General features: G+C 42.5%; 2 protein-coding genes across 14 annotated transcripts in view; one reads left to right on the top strand and one right to left on the bottom strand.

Annotated features, from left to right (window-relative positions):
• Fip1l1 (factor interacting with PAPOLA and CPSF1) overlaps nucleotides 1–9,111 on the bottom strand; it is a 61,692-nt gene extending 52,581 nt beyond the window's left edge. For 6 of the 13 annotated variants that reach the window (XM_021163804.3, XM_021163805.3, XM_021163806.3 and 3 more), the window contains exons 1-5: nucleotides 8,801–9,107; nucleotides 7,724–7,768; nucleotides 7,593–7,632; nucleotides 3,584–3,641; nucleotides 2,483–2,586 (exon numbers count right to left, since the gene is read on the bottom strand). In XM_021163804.3, the coding sequence (XP_021019463.1) occupies nucleotides 2,483–2,586; nucleotides 3,584–3,641; nucleotides 7,593–7,632; nucleotides 7,724–7,768; nucleotides 8,801–8,882 (329 nt within the window). In that variant the 5' untranslated portion in view covers nucleotides 8,883–9,107. Of the gene's footprint in view, nucleotides 1–2,482; nucleotides 2,587–3,583; nucleotides 3,642–7,592; nucleotides 7,633–7,723; nucleotides 7,769–8,800 lie in introns of all 13 variants that reach the window. The other 7 variants (XM_085836763.1, XM_085836764.1, XM_021163810.2 and 4 more) reach the window with 4 other exon arrangements.
• A 3,692-nt stretch (nucleotides 9,112–12,803) lies between these two features.
• Scfd2 (sec1 family domain containing 2) overlaps nucleotides 12,804–20,691 on the top strand; it is a 323,120-nt gene continuing 315,232 nt past the window's right edge. Inside the window, exon 1 of the mRNA XM_021162778.2 lies at nucleotides 12,804–13,761. Within this exon, the coding sequence (XP_021018437.1) occupies nucleotides 12,924–13,761 (838 nt within the window). The 5' untranslated portion in view covers nucleotides 12,804–12,923. The remainder of the gene's footprint in view (nucleotides 13,762–20,691) is intronic.

Here is a 20,691-nt window from a genome sequence, read left to right as displayed (position 1 = left end):
TGTTCAAATGCAATTAACTGTGCAACTCTGGGCAGGTTACTCAGACCACTATGGACTTGGTACAATTTTTCTTAAAATGAGTTTACTTCTGGGCATAGTGGCACACACCTTTAATCCTAACACCCAGGAGGAAAAGCAAGTGGATCTCTGTGAGTGAGATCTGCCTGGTCTACATGATGAGTTCTAAAACAGGCAGGACTACATAGAAACCCTATCTCAAAAAAACTAAAACCAAAACCAAAACCACCACCACAACAACAGGAAGAAAATCTCTTTTGAGTGAGTAGAAAACTCAAAGTCAAGTGTTCGTGTTGACAGAAATTGCCTTTGACAATGTTTGGGGGGTGGGAAGGAGAAACACAGGACCAGGTAAGAATGATTTATAGTGAACAGAACACTTCAAAGATTTATGTTCACATCATGAAACATGTTATTTAATTTCTCCCTTAAAATTTCCACTAATTAGACCTATGATCCTGGCTTTTCTTTGCGGGCTGCAGTGAAGGAGCATTTATTTGCACAGCACAGGCAAAGGAAAGCTCTGAGTTCAATATCCTCCATTGCTGTAAGGTTATGATTTACAATTTTAATCTTTGATCCAGTCCAACATCCCTCCAATAAAAATCCTGAAGAAATTAAAAACGCAAGGAAACTATCTTAGACTGGCAAATCGGTATGGCACTCAGACACAACCAATACCGTATGCGACGATGGTCCCACTACAGTCAGTCATGAAACAAGCGTGTCCACACTTTCCTCTTGTACTCAATATAGGACCTAAAGTTTTAGCTTTAGAAATGGGAAAGAAAATGGAAGGCGGGAGAAAGATAGATATTATCCCATCAAAATAAAAGTGACATTCCTCATAAAAAGAATAACCCTAACATTTATATGAAAGCATGAAGGGCCTCAGTAGCCAAAGCTATCTCAACTAAGAACAATGCCTGAAGCATACCTGACAGCAATACCTGACTGTGAAACATACTACAGAGCCAAGAACAAACTCGGCACCAGCACAAAAACAGACATTGGATCAATGGGACAGGATTCACACAGAATAATCTCACACAATTATAGTCACTTGAGCTTCAACAAAGACATCAACACCACAACAAATGTCCACCTGCAGAAGAATGAACCTAAATCTTTTATCTCACTCTCAACAAAAGTCTATATACAAAGTGATCAAACACCAAACTGCTATGCTATGGAAAATATTTCGAGAGGCATTTAGCAAGTTCTACCTAAAAACGAGTCCAATAGTTTAGGAAGTAAAAACAAGAATGGAAAATTGGAATTACTTGAAATTCACTCTTTCCAATAGCAAAGCAAACAACTGAGAGAAGATAAAAATCACATGACAATGACAGATATAGAATAGATAAAGAGCTTAAGAACAAGGCACAGTTAATCCCAGCACTCAGGAGGCAAAGGCAGGCCGATCTTTGGGAGTTCAAGGCTAGCCTATCTCGGGACAGTTAGGACTGTTACACAGGGAAACCCTGTCTGGGAACAAGAAGAAAGAAGAGGGAAGAAGAAAAAGGAGAAAGGAGAAAGGAAGGAGGAAGGAAGAAGGAGGAAGAAGATTCTAAAAGCAAAGCAAATATCCAAACCCCATACAGCCTAGTCCATAAGCAGACTAGTCAACAATGAACCAACAGTTCTCATATTGTCAGCAAACATTTTTAAAAGTTCAGCATTCTCAGCCATCAGGAACAACACGGAAATTCCACTTCATCCCGATCAAAATGATTCATGATTATCAAAACAAACCTCCCAAAGATAAAGTTTTAGTAGTCATCTTATATACAGCGAATCTGAAAACTGAAAAATCTCTTACTTCTACCATTACAAACCCCCAATCCCTATTTGAGTGTTTTCTTGCGACCCTCTAATAGCCCTGTGCTCCGTGAGTTGGCAATAGTCCACTTATTTGGTCCAGTTCATGGAACATCAGTCTTGTTACCAGCACACTGACCCCGACTAACTTTATTAACTTTATGACCTTTATTAGCTCAAAAACAACACACAAATAAAATGATGGTGGCCAAGAAGGCATATGTTAGCTTGGGTTCAGAAATAAAAATTAAAGACCTAAATTAAGGTTTGTATAATAAAATAATCACAAATTGCAAACTACACTTTCAGTGTTCCATTTCTAATCAAAGAACTAATACTGGCAAATGCTCTAGCAAAGATGTTGTAGCTATGGCAACCAGACACTGCTTTCATGTCCTTTCATAATTAACTGCAGGCAGAAAGCAATCAACCACCTGTGGAAACCGGAGTCAGCTCTTTCATGTAGTGTTAAGAAAAAGAATCACCCACAGACTGTCAAAGCATGGTGTTTTATAATGTGCACTCACTCAGAGCCACCAAGGTGCCACAGACTAAAGGCACTTACAGCCAAGCCCAATGACAGACCAGAAACAGAATGTGACTCTTACAAGGAGTTCTCTGACCTACACTGCAAGCCACTTACCCATACTGTGGTGCTCCCGTTTTGATGTCTCCTATAGTGACGTGAACGTCATCTTCATCATCGTCACTGTCACTATCACTGTCGTCTTCAGTCTCTGTCACTTTCTACACCGATAGAAACAATTATAAAATGCAATAAATAATCCAATTCAGCATTCAATAGTGATAAATAAAAAATTATTCTGGGGTTTTTAAATTGTTTTAGAATACAAATTACAAGCTTATAAAGCTATTATCCCAACTTTAATGGTCTACAATAATTTATAAGTTTATGAAATAGAACTTTTATTGCCATCTTTCAGAGAATAATACATGCTCCATGTTTTCAACTCTGCTAACTATTTGGTAATTTTTAATACTGACATTAAATCGTACAAATGTTTCATTCATAAGAATTTCTCAAGTTCTTCTTTTTAAATAATTTTATCTTATAGACACTACAATGCCTCAGATTCATTTTGCATGGTCATCAGTTATACTATGAAGAGATTCTCCATGTAAGTGACTAAAGAAGCATCATGTATCTTCTCAAACACAAGTGGATCTGCTTACAACTGTTTCAGTATGGATCTAAAAGTGGTAGATAGTCATATCACCTAGGCAAAATGCTTTTTGATTATAAGTTTAAGTATGAAAAAAGCAAGTTTCCTTTCCTATTCAGGACTAAGATCATCACGACAAACATCAGAGGGAACAACAAAGTACCATTTTAACTGTCACGGAGTCCGGGAGTATCACAATCAGAGTGCATTCCTAAGACACTGTTACAGTCAGCTTTAGGTTGTGGACTCAGTGTTGGCTTTGGAAACCAAGCTCACTTATCATAGTCAGAGATCTACAACTACTTAGTTCTTTGAAACACTAAACAGCAAGCTTGTGTGAATGCTGTATGTCCCCCAGAGTTTCTTCCCATCATTTCTCCTCACTAAGTTCAACATAATCTTTCCATGATACCAGACATATCAGTTGACATAGGGGTCAAGTCATACATGCTGCTGAAGGTTATGTTAAATGCTGGTTTTATTTGTAAATAAAAGTATGAAGTTCTTAACGATTTTAAACAGCAGAGTAACTGGATTTCAAAGCCTGATATGTATGTTACCGGTTTTGCCACGCCATTTTCAGCAGCTTCTTCTTCAATTCCAGATGGAGGATTAGCACTGCAAAGAAAGAAAGCGAGCAGACAGGTTGGTGGCTGCTGCTGCAAGTACACAGATTATGCTATGATTTCAAGCTATCACTGATAAGAGTTTCTAAAGTTATTCTCTCTACTGGGTGATGAAAACAAGACTAGGAGTCTGTCGGTTTTCCTGTTAGTGTAAAACACGTACTCAGATGGAAGCAAGCATTGGGCTTCCTTGGGTTTTTTTAGTCAGTCTGCATAGCCCTGGATGTCTTTCAATTCATCATGTAGACCAAGCTGACCTCAAACTGAGATCCAACTGCCTTTGCCTCCTAAATGCTGGGCTTTAAAGGTCTGTACTACCATTCTCTAGGTCTCTAGGTCTTTTTTCCTGTATTTTTCTTTTTCTTTTCTTTTTTTTTTTTTTGAAACAGGGTTTCTCTGTATAACAGCCCTGGCTGGCCTTAAACCCACAGAGATCTGCTTGCTTCTGCCTTCCGAGTGGTTAAAGGTGTGTGCTACCACTACCTGGCTTGCCCAATAATTTCCTAATGACATACAATTAGAAGAACATAATTCAAGTTTTTCATGTTTTTAAAATATAATGCATAGCATACCACTTTTACCTCTGAGTCTTTACTTAGTATCTGCTGTGTGCCAGGAACTACTGTTATATGGTCAAGGGCTACATAACATAGTTTCATTTCTCCCTGATACCCATGAGATTCTATGATATGATCATATTAACTCTTTTAGTGCTCAGTACACATTTCTGCCTGCTTTGCTGTTCCACTAAATCAGATAGGTTCCTTATTCTATCAAAAAACGCAACTTCAAGATATATATCTATATCTATATCTATATATCTACATATATATCTTCATGGATGACTGTCCTCTAGTTTACAGTAATAAGGAGCCTGAAACCTAATTTTGATTAATTTTAAAACTAATCACTTTTAGAAGGCAAATTTGACTTGTTTTGTAACAACAAAAACAAATGTGTTCAACAATACAACATTCACATTTCCATGTGACTCAAGCCATTAGCCAAAAAATACTTCCAGAACTATAGCATAGTCAGTTTCTTGACATTTTACAGATATTTGTAGATAGAAACTTCAATTTTTCCTGCCGTAACACAGGACTCAAGATAAATGTACTACTGAAATTCTTAATTTATATTTTTGCTTAAATAAACTCGCGGAGATCAAGAAACAAGTTTTGCTCTCTTGTGTGTGTGCACCCCGCCTGCAGGATACATTCCATTTCACAGAAGAGCATGTTCTAGTCAGCTAACCAGCTAACCAAGACAAATAAAGCATGGTGGTACTGAGATCAGTGCAATGCAATTAAGGACAGAGGCTTCGGCAATGAGCCAGTCACGACAACGATGGGCAGGCAATTTCAACAGCAGGGTCCTAGGTAGAGTAATGCAATGGTATGTACCAAGCTGTATCCTAATTTTGTCTGAACTCCTTCCTCTCTATTAGACATAATACGTTAGAACTTTTAGGTTCTCATCACCATTAAGATACAAGAACAATAACATTATAAGCTTTTTCTAAAAAAGTAAAAATGTAAACACACATGCCCTCTTACGGGATGAGACACACAGAGAACTCCAAATGAAATCAACAACAAAAACAGGCAGCAGTACTCAGAGGAGGCAGGGATGGGTTAACTCCAATCAACTACCATTCTGTGTCCCAGAGAACTCAAGAAAGAGCACCATGAAAGGGAACCTTGAGGAAGGAGAGGGTCAGAGCTCCTGCTGCCCTTCCAGGACCTAGGTTTGAGTGCCAGCACCCACAAGGCAGCTCACAACCATCAGTCCCAAACCACAGTCCAGGGGAGCCAATGCCTTCTTCTATTCTCCACAGGCATGGATGTGGAGCATGGACATACATGCAGGCAAAACACCAACACACATAAAATTAAAAACAAAACAACAAATTGAACTTAGAATTATAGTTAAATAATAAAAATTCAGAGATAAGGATTAGCTCATAAAAATTTCAGCTCTTTGGAGGCTATTTCTACTTTCACTCCCTTACTTCCATATATTCTTTGTTTTATCTCTTTTTCTTCTGATACAAAAGAAATTACTTGTAATGGATTTCCACCACCTGTGTTCATTTTAGAAGCTCCATTAAGACATAATTCACATCCACCCATTTAAAGACTATACTTAAAGGGACAGACTCTGTACACAGTGTAACAATCATGTTGTGAAATCCTAGACTGTGTACATAGATAGCCTCCCTAAAGAAGTAAGTATACATCACCCGGCATCCCCATTTTCTCCTATCCCACAACACTGGTCTTTCCTTCTCTATGGATTTGCTCATTCTGGAAACTTTCTGTACTGAATTACACATGTCACGTGTTCACTCACACTGCAGCAAGTCTATACTCAGTTTCCTTCCTTCCACCAGGAAATACTTCCATAAGGGTACATTGCAATGAACCTATTCATTTGTTTTGGTGGACAGGTAGGGTCATTTCCATTTTACAGACTAGCTATGACTGATGCTAAGAACACTAATGTTCAAATTCTTGTGTTCATGTATGTTTTTATTTCTCTAATTTAAAGTGAGTAGGACTGCTTAATTCATTATAACTGTTTAAACATCTGAGGAAGCTCCCAAGGAGACATCACTTTATAATAGCAGCAACAGTGTACAAACAGCCCAGTTTCTCCATGTCTTCACTAGAGCTATTTGCCTTTTGGATTAGAGCTATCACGCTAGGTCTGAAGCATTCACCCCTCCACTCTGAAAACCTAAATCTTCTTTAAATGCTTCGTGGCGGGGGGGGGGGGGGGTGATGCATGTGGAAGCCAAAGGCATCAGTATCTTCAAATCCCTCTTCATCTCTCTTTTCTGAGACAGTCTCTCACTGAACCTAGAGTTCAACAATAGAGTAGATACTGAGTACTAAGTCTCTCCTAGAATGTATTCATTCCTGTCCACATCTTATGCTGCATGAATGTCCCCAACTGGGCCATTTCTCTGGCCCTTAATTGCTCTGTTCAAGATCACTCCTCCCCCCATCATTTCAGACAGTCACCTGATCAAACTAAAGCCAACGGAGACATGTACTTATATGCATTAGATGTAGTGACGTTTTGAGTAAATGTCTGGTTCCCTGGACACTCTGTAAAATACTAAGTTTTGTATAATAACAAAGAAAATCAACATTAAAAAAAAAGCATCCATTCTGTTCATGGTATAGTAGCAAGCATAGTTTCCTTTCAAAAACTAGTTCCATTATGAATTTAAAATATAAAGCACTAGATTACAGCCAAGCCAGGCATAGTGGCACGTCTTTAATCTCAGCACTCTAGGAGGCAGTCAGACAGATGTCTTTGAGTTCAAGGCTGGCCTAGTCTACAAAGGGAATTCCAGGCCTGTCAGTAAGAGCTTGTTTCCAAGAAAAGAAAAGAAAAGAAAAGAAATTATACCAAGAGTAAATGACACTATAAAAACACTAACAAACTATGAAAGCAACAATTTTCAGTTATTTTAATTCTTACAGTAAAAAATTTTTTTTCTTAGTAATTTAACAACTACACTCAGCCAGATAAAGTTGCTCTTGCCTTTAATCTCAGCACATGGGAGGGCAGAGGCAGGTGGATCTTCTTGCCAGCCTGCTCTACAAGGTGAGTTCCAGAACAGCCAGGGCTATGCACACTACACAGAGAACATTGTCTTGAAAAACAAAACAAAACAAAAACCCAACTATATTGTATACACCTCTAAGCTCAATTAAGGGTGAAAGTTACTCTACAGTGAAAAGTTGGCAAGTACCTAATAACTCAAAAACTGTCCTATACGTTACTAGAAAACAGGACAGGATTGGTCCACAAATAGAAAAAGTCCTTCAACTTTGGTCAAAATGCAGTTTCGGCAAGGATTATGATCAAACAGTAGACAACTTGCTAGAATGGAAATCTGTGTAAGACATCAACAGGAGAGTTCACCAACCTGGCATTTTCTTCTTCTGGCCTTTCAACTTCATTCTCATCTACCAAATAAAATAAAATAAAGTAAATAAAGAAACCAAGCTTAAGCAACAAGTAGTATAGAAATCTGAAGGGAAGATCACAAGCACTAACCTAGATCCTTTGCCAAGTCACTGTGCACATGCACGTCCCACGGGCCTACAAGCATAGCCAAAGTTAGATCACTTCATAAGCAAGACACATCTCTTATGGAAAGAAATACAAGGGGATTTACACATCATTGTAAGAGAAACCCCCACACATTTCACATTTTAAGGGTAGTACCGATGCTGTCTTTCCACTAAAGAAATAATCAATTTTACAAGTTTATCGGAGTTTCATTACTAAAAGGCTGCTTAAGACTCTAACGTTCACTTTTATATAATCTATGAAATTTATGTCAAGAATGTATGCTCTAGGAAAGAACAAAATACTTTCAAATCTGGTATAACAGCCAAGGGGGACTACGACTTAAAGTTAAAAATCAGACATCAAACATGTTCCCTACAAAAACAAAGTACATGACACATTAAATTTGGGGACACAAACACAAAACACCGAATACTAGCCTATGGGAAGCGTCACGAGATACAACTATGACGTGAACTATACAGGACTCTTTAAAAAAAAAACAAAAACAAAAAAAAAATTTCCCCTAAATACAGGACACAATTCAGGGTTTTCTTTATGGAGCATAGTGTATTCCATCTGTTTCTTTTAATTAATCTTTTTAAAGCACGACTTTCAGACAAGGAGGTACCCTTGCAGGTGCATTCCATACAAACTGACCATCAAGAAACAAGACGTTAGTTTCATTGCATTGACTTTATTTAGCTGCTATTACAGAATGACTGTTTCTGAAAGAAAGGGACGAGGAGGGGCACCCCATAGCCACTGAGCAAGAGACACACCGAAGCGGCTCAGAATCGATAAAGAGCATGAATAGAGAGAGAGTGCAGAAGCGAGGAGGCCCGGACGGTGAGGAGGAGGGCGAAGCAGGGCTGCCCGGCCTCCTTGGCCCGCGTCCACCGCGCGGTGAGTGCCTGCGGGTCCGGGCGAAGGCCGGGAGCAGGCCGCACTCGGCCTAACCTAGGCCGGTCAGGGCCAATACGAGAGGCCTCGGACTCCCGGGCCTGAAACACCGGGAGGAAGGCCTGAGAGAACCGGGGAGACAGACAGGAAGTTCCGTACCGCCATACAGCCACTCTTCCTCCTCATCCCCTCCGGTCCCGCCGCTCAGCTCCACCAGGCGCTCCACCTCGCCGGCCGACATGGCGGCCCCACGCACAAGTTAAAGGCGGCGACCAACAGCCCTCTCAACCCCTTTTCCCAGCCTCGCCGTCCCAGGGCGCGAGAATGGGAGGGAAGCCGCCGGTAAGCGAACGAAGAGAGCACGAGACTCAGATCTGCGGCCGACCTCGGCGGAGGCGGCGACCCTGAAGAGTCAGCAACCGGTCCGCCTGCGCATGCGCCGCAGGCACCCAAGCGGCGCGGCGTCTCTAGGTGGTTACGCTTCCGCGGCGGCGGGCACCTGGGCCTCTCATTGCGCAAGCGCCGCGCGATTGGCTCCTCCCCCTCCCGCCCCACCCCAAGGATTCTGGCTTAGCTCTGTGGCTTCTGGTCTTTGAAGTTCCCTTCCCCCAACCTTCCTCCCAATCCCCAGTTCCCTTTGCTACACCATTGTTCTTTTCTGTCCCTGTTGCTTTTCTCCCTCCACTAGTCTATTTTAAAATCCTGAAGGCCAGCATCCCGCACGGGTTTGCCTGAACCACAGAATCCTATTTGTCAATTCGTCGAAATTTTAACAACCAACAAAAGAAAAATGTAATATGTAAAGGATGCATTTTCTTTGTTTAAAAAATTATTAGTATCGGGCATAGTGGCACTTGGTAGGCAGAGACAGGTCACCCTGGTCTACATAGTGAGTTCCAGGATAGCCTGAGCTATATAGGGAGACTCTGTGGCCGGAAGGTTTTATTTAAGTTAACTTAAACTGGTCATCTGAGTGGAGGGAACCTTGGTTGAGAAAATACCTCCATAAGATCGGGCTGTAGACAAACCTGTAGGGCATTTTCTTAATTAGTGATTGATGAGGAGGGTCAAGCATTAGACTTTATCTGTATCACTTGATTCCTCGTTACCTGAATAGATCACGAGGGTTTTAATTCTTCTTAGTTTTGAACTCTTGTTTGCTATGCCCTGTTCCCCTGTAGGAAATTCTTTCATTGTTTCAACTTCTATGTACAATATCCTCTGTAAAAATCTTCCCTGAATTCAACAAATATGTATCAAAGTCTACCCAAGTATTAGGAACTCTTCAAGACTATTTAGATTGGCAGTTAAAAAAAAAATCCTTTCTTTCATGAAGCCTTTATTCTAATGGAAGAAGATAGACACATCATATTGATAAGGATTTAAAAATAATAGTAGCTGTAAAAAGACCCACGGCCAAGTGATTAAAAGGAAGGTATAATCTAATATCAAGTGGTAATAAATTAATTAATTAATTAATTAATTAATTAATTAAAATAAGTAGATCCCTTAATGGAGAGGGGCTGTAAGCTCTGTGGGTTTCTGGATGGGGGCTACTTGACAAGGAGATTAGGAACATGCAAAAGACCCAGAGACAGAGGAGTTTCAGGCACCCAGCTGCATTTGGAGTAGAGTGAGAGGCAAATGTAGATAAACTGAGGATGCAGATGGGGTGAGCAGGGTTGGGGTGTGGGGAGTAGAGCAGAGCTAAACTCTCTTTTAGACCACAGGTCTTATTTGAGTACATAGCCACTTTCCCCAGAATCTTCACTAGGCCAAATCTGCCTTCGTCTTGTTTAACTTTCACTTCCATCTGTTGTATGGTGCACCATATCTTTTTGGCCTTTGATACTATCTGCTTGAGAGTACCGTGGGCAGGTACTCCCCCACCCCCCACCCCCCGTGGTTAGCTCCATTCTCACTGTTTCGTGCATCTAAAGTAAAATTGGGTGGTTTCATGAGAGAGTTGATAGTCTTTTACAGAGTGGATTGCTTTTCTTTCCAGTCTGGAAAAGAGTTTGTCTTTCAAATCATTGTCTAGACAAGGAGTTTAGACATCAACAACGAGCTGATTAATGAATGGTGGTGAATGCGGTAGGAGGCCTGCATGGTGGAGGTAGCACTTGAGTTAGCTCATAGCTTTGAAAATGATTTCTACAAAGCAGAGAAGCTCATAAAGCACTAATGATCATCCTTCAGAGCCTCTTCCTTCCTTCTTTCCTCCTAAACTGAATCCTTGTATGGATATGCTTCCTTGGTTAGGATTAATCTCTCCATTTGCCATGGGAAACTTTGACATTAAATAATTTGACTATTTTATAGACTGTCTCTTGCTTCTTATATTATGAACTCATCTCACTACAATATCACATTTATCCTGAGTATACTTATTTGCCATCTCATTATTTATTGCTGTTCTAAGCAATGATGATGGTGATGTTGCTGCTAACCCAAGCCTGGCAGTGCATCCTGTCCTTCCAGGTCCTCTGGAGGCCAGGGCTAGAGCTTGACTCAGGTTAGCAGAGTAAGACTCCATCTCAGAATAATGCCAATAATAATGATATCATTTAATATGAAGTATACTTTTTTTTTTGAAACAGGGTTTCTCTGTGTAGCCCTGGCTGTCCTGGAACTCACTGTGTAGACCAGGCTGGCCTCGAACTCAGAAATCCACTTGCCTCTGCCTCCCAAGTGCTGGGATTAAAGGCGTGCACCACCACGCCTGGCTATGAAGTATACTCTTGAGAAGTAATGAAAAGGAGTGCTTAGCTATAAGAATTAGACAATGAATAGATTACTGCTCAAATGATGCCAAGAGTCCAGGTGTGGTGGCATATGCTTTAGGGAGGTCAAAACCCAACTGTATACACACACACTCACACACACACAGAAACACACAAATAAAACTTTAAAATGAAAGCAATTGGCATGTGTCACAACTAGATGAATGATGTTAGGTGAAGTAAGTTAATCACAATAAAGCAGATAGTACAGGGACCCAATTATAAGACCCACAGTACCAACTCAGAACAGGATTAAAGTAGAGGCTGACAAATGCTGGGGGGGGGGGGTGGGGAGGTGCAGGGAGCTGAGGTTGAGGGTGGCGATTGTTATTTAAAGGGTATATAGTTTTGAAACTATTTTGATCTTGCAAAATAAAAAGTTCCAAAGATTGGTTGTACAGTAGCATGTTTTTTAATGTTTCTGAACTGTTCATTTTAAAATGACTAATGGTGGACATGGTGGCACACACGTTTAATCCAAGCACTAGGAAGGCAGAGGCAAGCAGATCTCTGTGAGTTTGCAACGGACCTGATCCACATTATGTGTTCCAGGACAGCTAGGGCTGCACAATGAGATCCTGTCTACACACACACACACACACACACACACAATTAGAACAGTAAATTACTAAATTTCTTATCTCATGAATGTTTCCACAATTAAATAAAAAAACAGGTTCTAAACCGAGATCTGTAGATCAGTATATCTATTCCTCAATCCGATTCTCATCTCAGTAGCTGTGAAATGGACCCCAAAGCCTTTTGACTGTGTTGAGACAGGATCTCTCTCTGTCTCTCTCTGTGTGTCTGTCTCTGACTCTCTCTGTGTATGTGGTGTGTGTGTGTGTGCTGGGGACGGGGGATTGTGCGTTTCCCACAATTGGCAGATGGAGGACAATTTTCCGGGTCCTGTTTTTCTACATTGAGTCCGAAGGATCAAACTCAAGTCATACGACTTGTGTCGCAAGCGCTTTTAGCCTTATGAGACATCTTGCTGGTTCCAAAAGGTATTTCACGAGGCTGGAGTGCATCAACGCAACCTACACAAGACCAACTATTACTTGCAGTAGTTGTTTGGCTTCTCAAAGTTGAGATGGGAGAAGTATCTGTGCTTCAGACCAGGTTTTATTATTCCAGAGAATTCTTAACCTGGAGGAAAAGGTGATGAGAGCTGACAGGGAGGGACGAACAAAACCCATTTCAATTCTTTCCTAGAAAGCTGCTGCCTCCAGCTTTCAAGGGACTACAGACCCGCTAAGCACATCCCATTCCTCCTCCAAGTGCAGATGTTCCTCCCGCCAGCCCGCGCGCCTGATCAGCCAATGAGCGCCTAAGACGTCATCTCCGCGCGCGCGCACGCCGAGCGTCAGAGACCGGCCCACGTGTACTGTGTTGACTGTCAAAGTCTCCAGGTACTCAGTACCCGGAAGCCCTGCGTTCTGAGCTGAGTTCCCGCCCGTACGCCGGTGAGACCCCTGGCCAGCCTGCGATACCGGATCATGAGCGCCGCGGGCATACTGGCCTTTGCCCAGCAAGGCTGGGAGCAGGTGCTGGCCAAAGTGAAGTGGTCCGTGGTCTACCTGGACGCCGCCTGCGCCGAGAGCCTGCACTGGAGCTGCGGATCCAGCCGGCTTCTGGAGGCGGTGAAGGGTCCTGCGTGTCACCTGCGGGAATTTGAACCCCAGGCCATTGGCGGGGGAGCCAAGCAGCCCCGGGCGGTTTTCGTTTTGAGCAGCCCGCTGAAAGGCCGGATCGTAGACACTCTACAGGGCATCATTTGCCGCAGTCACTTTCAGCACTGTGTGGTGGTCACAGCCGTGAGCCACGCAGTCCACCTCACTGCTAACCACGTACCGGCCGCTGCAGCGGCCGAGCTCGAGGGGCAGCAGCCGGTGTTCGAACAGCTGGAGGAGAAGCTCTGTGAGTGGATGGGCAACGAGAACTACACGGCCGAGGTGCTCCACGTCCCGTTGTTTCTCGCCCCTGCTGCCTCCCATCTCGCTTTTACTCCAGCCTTCGCTACCCTCTTCCCACTGCTACCTCAGGATGTCCACGCTCTTAACAGTGCCAGACCCGACAAGAGGAGGCTGAGCAGCTTGGGTGAGGTGGATGCCACTGCCCTAACCCCAGAGCTGCTGCTGTACATCAGATGCCTCGTGTCAGGCCTCAGTTCTCTGTGTGAACATCTAGGGGTACGAGAGGAGTGTTTCGCCGTGGGTCCCCTCAGTCGGGTCATCGCTACAGATCTGGCAAATTATGCCCCCGCTAAGAACAGGAAAAAGACTGCTACAGGCAGGGCTTCCGTGGTCTTTGTGGATAGAACTCTGGATCTTACAGGTAGGTAGCATTTCTGGGAGTTCTTCATCTTCGATCTCCTAGCTAGAGGACCTGTTCATTGATTCAGCGTATGTGTTTATTGGCCTCATATTGAGGTTGGTAATATAAAGATGAACTAAATGAATCAGTCCCTAATTTGACAGCATCTGGAGTTAAGTTTTGTCGAGTGGAGAGTGGACATAGATAAAGCACAATTTTATTTGTTAAATGCTGTAAGCGGGCAAATATGGCTTTAGTGTGCATTGCTTTTGAAAAAACAACCGCGCCTAGTCCAAGAGACTGGAAAAAATGAGATGACCTTGACATGGAGGGAATTGCCATCACCTGAGACTCTTAGACATTTCCAGATACCAGTTGTCTTAATTAGGGTGTCTATTGCTGTAATGAAACACCGTGGCCAAAAACGACCTGTGGAGGATAGGGTTTACTTGCTTACACTTCCACACCACAGTCGATCATTGAAGGAAACCAGGACAGGAACTCAAACATGGCAGGAACCAGGAGGCAGGAGCATAAGGCGGTAGCGGTCATAGAGGGGGTGCTGCATACCATGCTCCACATGGGATGACCTTCGTTTGCTCCCTAGTACCTACGTGGTGAAAGGAGAGCACTGACTTCCTCCAGTTGTTCTCTGATCTCCACACACACAGTGTGACTTGCACATGCACTGTCCCCCACACATAAACAAATAAATAGGTAAATGTCTTTTTTTTTAAAGTGAAACTGAATGTACATGTGAGAAGTTGGAAAAAAGAATTGTAGAAAATATTTTCAAATGTGCATTGAAGTTTGCATAGCAACCTCAAATTGCAGCAATGTAATAATTATTTATACCCGCGAGGAAGAAATCTAACCTTAAAACAGGTGAAGAAAATTCGGATTCATGATGTGAGCACTTAGTTTTAGAGGTCACCTTTGTTCTATAGTTAAGTAGATATAGTTCAATAATAGTATGTGCTCGCCGTTCAAGGTCACTGAGGACAATCAGAACACTGGTCTCAGTCAGTATTCCCTTTCCAGGTTAGGAAAAAAAATGTTGAATGATGTTATAAAAACCAATAAGAAGCATATTTGAAATTTTATCTTAATTAGATGAGTTTTAAGATCATAAGATAGAGAGTAAACTAAATGGTAGTTCTGAGGAAATGCTACTGGGCTCAATCTTTTGAGGGTGTCCTGAGGGTAATCATAATTAATTTCAAGAGGGCAGCAGTGGCCATGTCACGCACAGAGGGTAGAATTCCATAAAACAGAAAATATAAGCCTGCAGAAGGTTTTCATACCTCCTTATCACCAAATCTCTTGCACATTGTGTACATTTTTCTCCTTCCGTCATACTACAAAGGAACACTCCATCCCTCCTAACGTTTTTACCTATGCAGACTAGCTCAGCACTCTCTAGCTTCTCATGAGTTCACTTCTGCTAAACAGCCCTCTTTAGTTCATTTTCCTTCTTTTCTCAGATTCTTTTTTTAATTAGATATATTCTTTATTTACATTTCAAATGTTATCCCCTGTTCTAATTTTCCCTCTGAAAATCCCCTATTCCCTCCCCTCTCCCCCTGCTCCCCAACCCACCCACTCCCATTCCTGGCCCTGGCATTCCCTTATACTGGGGCATAGAGCCTTCACAGGACCAACGGCCTCTCCTCCCATTGATAACTGAAGAGGGCATCCTCTGCTACATATATAGCTAGAGCCACAAGTTCCACCATGTGTTTTCTTCGATTGGTGGTTTAGTTCCAAGGAGCTCTGAGGGTACTGGTTAGTTCATTTTGATGTTCCTTCTATGGGGCTTCAGTCCCCTTCAGCTCCCTGGGTATTTCTCTGGCTCCTTCATTGGGGACCTTCTGCTGTGTCCAATGGATGATTGTGAGCATCCACTTCTGTATTTGCCAAGCACTGGTAAAGGCCCTCAGGAGACAGCTATATCAGTCTCCTGTCAGCAGGCTCTTGTTGGCATCTGCCTAGTGACCGTGTTTGGTGGTTGCTTATGGGGTGGATCCCCAGGGGGACAGTCTCTGGATGGTCTTTTCTCAGAGTCTCATCATTGGCCTGCAGGCAGAATGGAGCAGGACCTTTCTTGACTCCTCATGATCACCCGACTTCAAGTACCTTTCATTTGGCTTCATTTTGTAGCTGGCTTTAGAGAGCTGTTTATATTTGCTGTTTCCACAGACACCTATGTCAGTTTTCTCTTGACTTCTAGTCTTTTAGGCTTTTATATTTCAAAACTTCTGAGATCCTGGCTTCCCCAGTGCCTTCTGTGTTACCAAAGCCACAGTTGAGTCACAGTGCTCCTTTGTGCCTCCTGAACGTCAGAATAGCCTTTAGTACAATAGAGCAAAACAAAAAGTAAAAGGAAACTTAGGGGTAGGGAGGTGGTTCAGCGGATAAGTGTTCACTACACAAACAGGGGGCCTGAGTCTGGGTTCTGCCTGTGCTGACCTGGGTGTGAGAGCATCTTCAACCCAGTTCTGGTCAGTGGTCGTGGTGGCATGGAGAGGCAGATCCAGCCAATCAGTGAGCTCCAGGATCAGCAAAACTGTCAAAAACAAAACAAAACAGAAACAAAAACACCACAGAAAACCAAAAAGAGATAGAGAGCCACAAAGAAAGACATGCATTACCCACTCTGCCTTCCACAAGCACATGCAAGGGTGAATATTTCAGCAAACTCATTCACACAGAGAGAGAGAGAGAGAGAGAGAGAGAGAGAGAGAGAGAGAAAGAGAGAGAGAGATGCTTGTACTCACAGAGGCACACCCCCTAATTAAAAATAGAAAGTACAAAAGGTAGAGAGCTATCATTCATAGTGATGTTACTCTATGTGATTTTATCAGCCATAAATTTAGCATGCTGGCTCTCCCGCCCCCCCCCCCCCCCCCCCGTCCTCCTATCATGGTATTCATGTGTTCTAGTTTGCTTTCAGTTGCTATACTAAACATCCTGACCAAAGGCAACTTGGTTGGAGAAGGCTTTATTTGGTTTCAACTTCCGGGTAATAGTCCATCACTGAGTGAAGTCAGTGCAGGAACTCAAGCAGGAGCCTGGAACAGAGATCGTGGGGTGATACTCTTGATGGACTTGCTTTCTTGTACAACCCAGGACAACATGCCCAGTGGTGGAACTGCCTACAATGGGCTAGGTCCTCCTTATCAATCATTAATCAAGAAAATGCCCCGTAAGATGCCATAAGACCAGTAATCAGGCTCCCTCGGAAAGATAGAAAGAACTCGGGCTTGTGTGGCTCAGTATTCAAGCCTACAGAGGTCAGATGGCTGCTAGTGATCGTCTCCATACTAAGAGCCCAGCTACGCTTCTGAGATAGCCATATCCATCTCCCTAAAGGTGAAAGGATGGTCCCTGGGTTAATGGGGAGGGTGTCCAGATAGAAGTCAAAAGCACACTGCCAGCTGTTTAAGGTCCTGCCCTCTGGGGAAAAAAAGAATGTTATAAGACAATCCAATGGAGGCTATTGCTTAATTGAGGTTTCCTCTTTTCACATAACTATGTGACAAAGAGTAACCAGCAGTGTTCATAGTTACACATGATCTCTCTGGCTTATCTCCTCTCACCACAGTACCTCAAACATTCCAAGCTTGTCCCAGTGAATGTTCACTCACTCCATATGAGTTTCTCTCTCACTCCCAAGAGAGACCTTCCCTATTACTGTCTTACCCCCTATGCTCCCTCGTGCAACATAATGTTGGCCACTACCCAGAACTAATAATTGGTTGCTTCTTGTCCTCCTTTTATGAGAATGGAATGGAAGCTTGTATGTGTGTGTGTTTGTTCTTTTGTTACTGTGTATTTACTAGCGGTTGCAACAGTTACTTGAAAACAATATGTAGTCAATATTTATGTATCTGCTGATTGAGGAAATGTATTGCTGGGTATTGAACTCAGGGGCCTTTGCATGGTAGGCAAATGCTCTACCATTGAGTTGCATCCCAAGGCCTTGGTGTTTTGAAACAGGATCTCACTAAGTAGCTCCCACTGGCTTTGAACTTACTATGTGGCCAAGGCTTATGGTCAATTTGTTACCTTTGCTTCTTGAGTCCTGGGATTTCAGGCATTGTGCCACTAGCCTGGAAATAAGCATTTGTTAATGACTGGGTAGGTGAGTAGATTAATGTTTACTGGGAACTAGACAGTCACCAAGTTTAACACATGTTTTCTATCTGCTCCTGGGTTTCAGCTGTACCATTGGGCATTCACCTATGTAATGGGTGTCCTGTAAGTATCATATGTCTTGAACATTGTGTGGTTGGTATGTTGGGGCCACACAGTAAAGCTCGTGAAGGGAAATGAAATCAATTAACCTTATTTATGCAAATATTTCATGAATTAAAAACTATAGTCACATTACCTTATTTGATCATTCTACAAGTTAGGTGAGTCATTAAGAGAAAAATTAAGGGCTAGTGAGATAGCTCAGTGGGTAAGGGCACTGACTGTTCTTCTGAAGGTCATGAGTGCAAATCCCAGCAACCACATGGTGGCTCACAACCATCTGTAACGAGATCTGATGCCCTTTTCTGGAGTGTCTGAAGTCAGCTACAGTGTACTTACATATAATAAATAAATAAATCTAAAAAAAAAGGAGAAAAATTAAGCCTCAGAATTTGTTCTTTATGAACCAACCAACCAACCAACTAGTCAGACAAACCACACAGATGATAAGCAGTTAGCCATGTATGACAGCGTTGTGTGTATTTCCAACTTTCAGTATTTCATTAAATTTCTAAGTTCACCTTTTGGGTTTTGAGTTGTCCAAGTGAGATAGCCTTATATTTATGATCTGCCTTTCTCATGCTTGAGAATGCTGGGATTAGGGCCTGTTTATACCTAATATCTCTTTTTCTTTCTTTCTTTTTTTTTTTTTTTTTTTTTTGAGACAGGGTTTCTCTGTGCAGTCCTGGCTGTCCTGGAACTCACTCTGTAGACCAGGCTGGCCTCGAACTCAGAAATCCGCCTGCCTCTGCCTCCCAAGATTGAAGGGATTAAAGGCGTGCGCCACCACACCCGGCATCTCTAACTATCTTAAAGATACTTCTTCCATTAGTTGGCTTACTCCCATAGTGTCCTTTCAGCTAGTAGTAAAAGCAGGCAGAGTATGGGGCGGACAGATTGTAAGAAACTGAGAAAATGTTGAAAGGGAACAAATAGGTTTCTTGGTATAGATTCAAGTGAACAAATAAAAGAGAAAAATTTAGCCCTTCTGTCAAAGACCTTTGAGAACCGTGACAATATGAATCCCAAGAGAATGTTGAGACCGTAATGTGTGGTGATAAATGACAAGGAATTTAAAAGTCATTGAAGTATGTCTCAAGTACATTTAGATTGTAGGGGCTCTGCATGCTCCTCCCCTTCTCAGATATTCAGTGCTAAGTGTTTTAGAAGAGGTGAGCAGGGTCGTTGTCCTGCAGAGTCCAGGGCTGGGAGTGTGAGTGTTGGTGTGTGGCATTGTGGAGTGCTACCCTCCAAGTATAACAGCATTGTTTTCATCTGAGCAGCTGTGTTACTTGCAAGAGACCCCTAAGATGGGTGGCGCTTGTTGACTGTTGGTGCTTCTTCATGGAGTGGGGGTGGGGATTCTGACACCCCTGGCTGGGAGGTGCTAGAGTGGGCAGAGTGAAGGGAAGCACTCCATGTGTGTAGCGATGGGAAGGCATCCTCTGTGCTGGGGTGAGGTTTTTCCTGGTGGGGTAGTTTTGGGGTCACTTGTGCTCCTGTCAACCCTCACTCATGCTCTGGAAGTAACCCCAACAAACTCCATGGTTTCTCAAGTTGGACTTTAGTGGATCACACTTTGGTTTGTCGTTGATGCTATATAAGGAGGCAGTGGATGTTTACATCTCCCTAGGGAATGAGTTCCTACAACTGTAGAGGGTTTCTCCCAAGTGAGGCTATGTCCCGTGTCTGAGATGGCAGGTGGCAATAGCAATAGCCTGGTGAGGTGATGAAGCTGGAGTAGGAGAAAAGATGATTCTCTGGGATATCTGGTGCTTGCCTGTCTTCTGGTATGTGGATCCGAGATCGGTTTGTGTCCTATCGGAAAATAATCTCCCTTTGGCATACTGTAAGCCAAGACTTTTCTACACCCTGCAGGAGTCAGTTCTCTACTTTAACCATGTGGGTTCCAGGGGATGCAGATTGTTAGGCTTGGTGGCAAGACCCATCTCCCACTGAGCCATCTTGCTGTCCCATCTCTTTTCCATTTCAAAATTATGACATACTTTCCTTTAGAAGATATCAAGTAGACTTTGTAGGGTAAATTGTAATACATTGTAATTTAGATTAGTCTGTTACTGGGCCCCAATAGCTTATAAATGCAAATATTTATTGGCTATCTTTTGGTTAACCACCCAAATTATCTTGCATATTATCAGCCTCAAATTTCATTTGCTACAAAGATGTTTGAATATAGTGTTTTGGTTCTATTTCAGTAATATAGAGCTAGTTTTCAGTTCATAAAAGTGTGCGTTGTTAAGTTACATTGTTTAAATCTTAAAATGCTTTGCAGTACTAAATAAAAGGAAATTCCTTCTTGCTGAAACTGTAAATGTCTTAGTGCTGGGAACTGAAAGCCAGCTTGTGGCTGTGTTGGTGTAGATGCTGTGGCTCCCAGAGGTGTTGAGAATACTGAAATAGAGTGGGTGTGGTATATTAATGTTGTGGAGTGCAGTGTTTGCAGTGTTTCTCTAGAGCAACCCTGAATTTATGAGGGTTTGAAGTGTGTAGTTTTGGTGGCATTATTAGCACGGGTCCATTTGGTACTTGGCTTTGACCCTGGCATGCAGAAACATGCTCAGTTACACTGCTCAAACATTTTACTGATTCATCCTTCTGGATGCAACAAGTTTGAGAAACTGGGGATGTCTCGCCTGTTGATGTAATGAAGTAATGGTTACCAGAATTCGTTGA

This window comes from Mus caroli, unplaced genomic scaffold (genome assembly GCF_978045245.1).
Source record: "Mus caroli unplaced genomic scaffold, Mus_caroli_1 scaffold_4, whole genome shotgun sequence".
NCBI lineage: Eukaryota > Metazoa > Chordata > Mammalia > Rodentia > Muridae > Mus > Mus caroli.
Note: the sequence above shows the minus strand (reverse complement) of the source record. Positions and strands in the feature narration are given on the sequence as shown.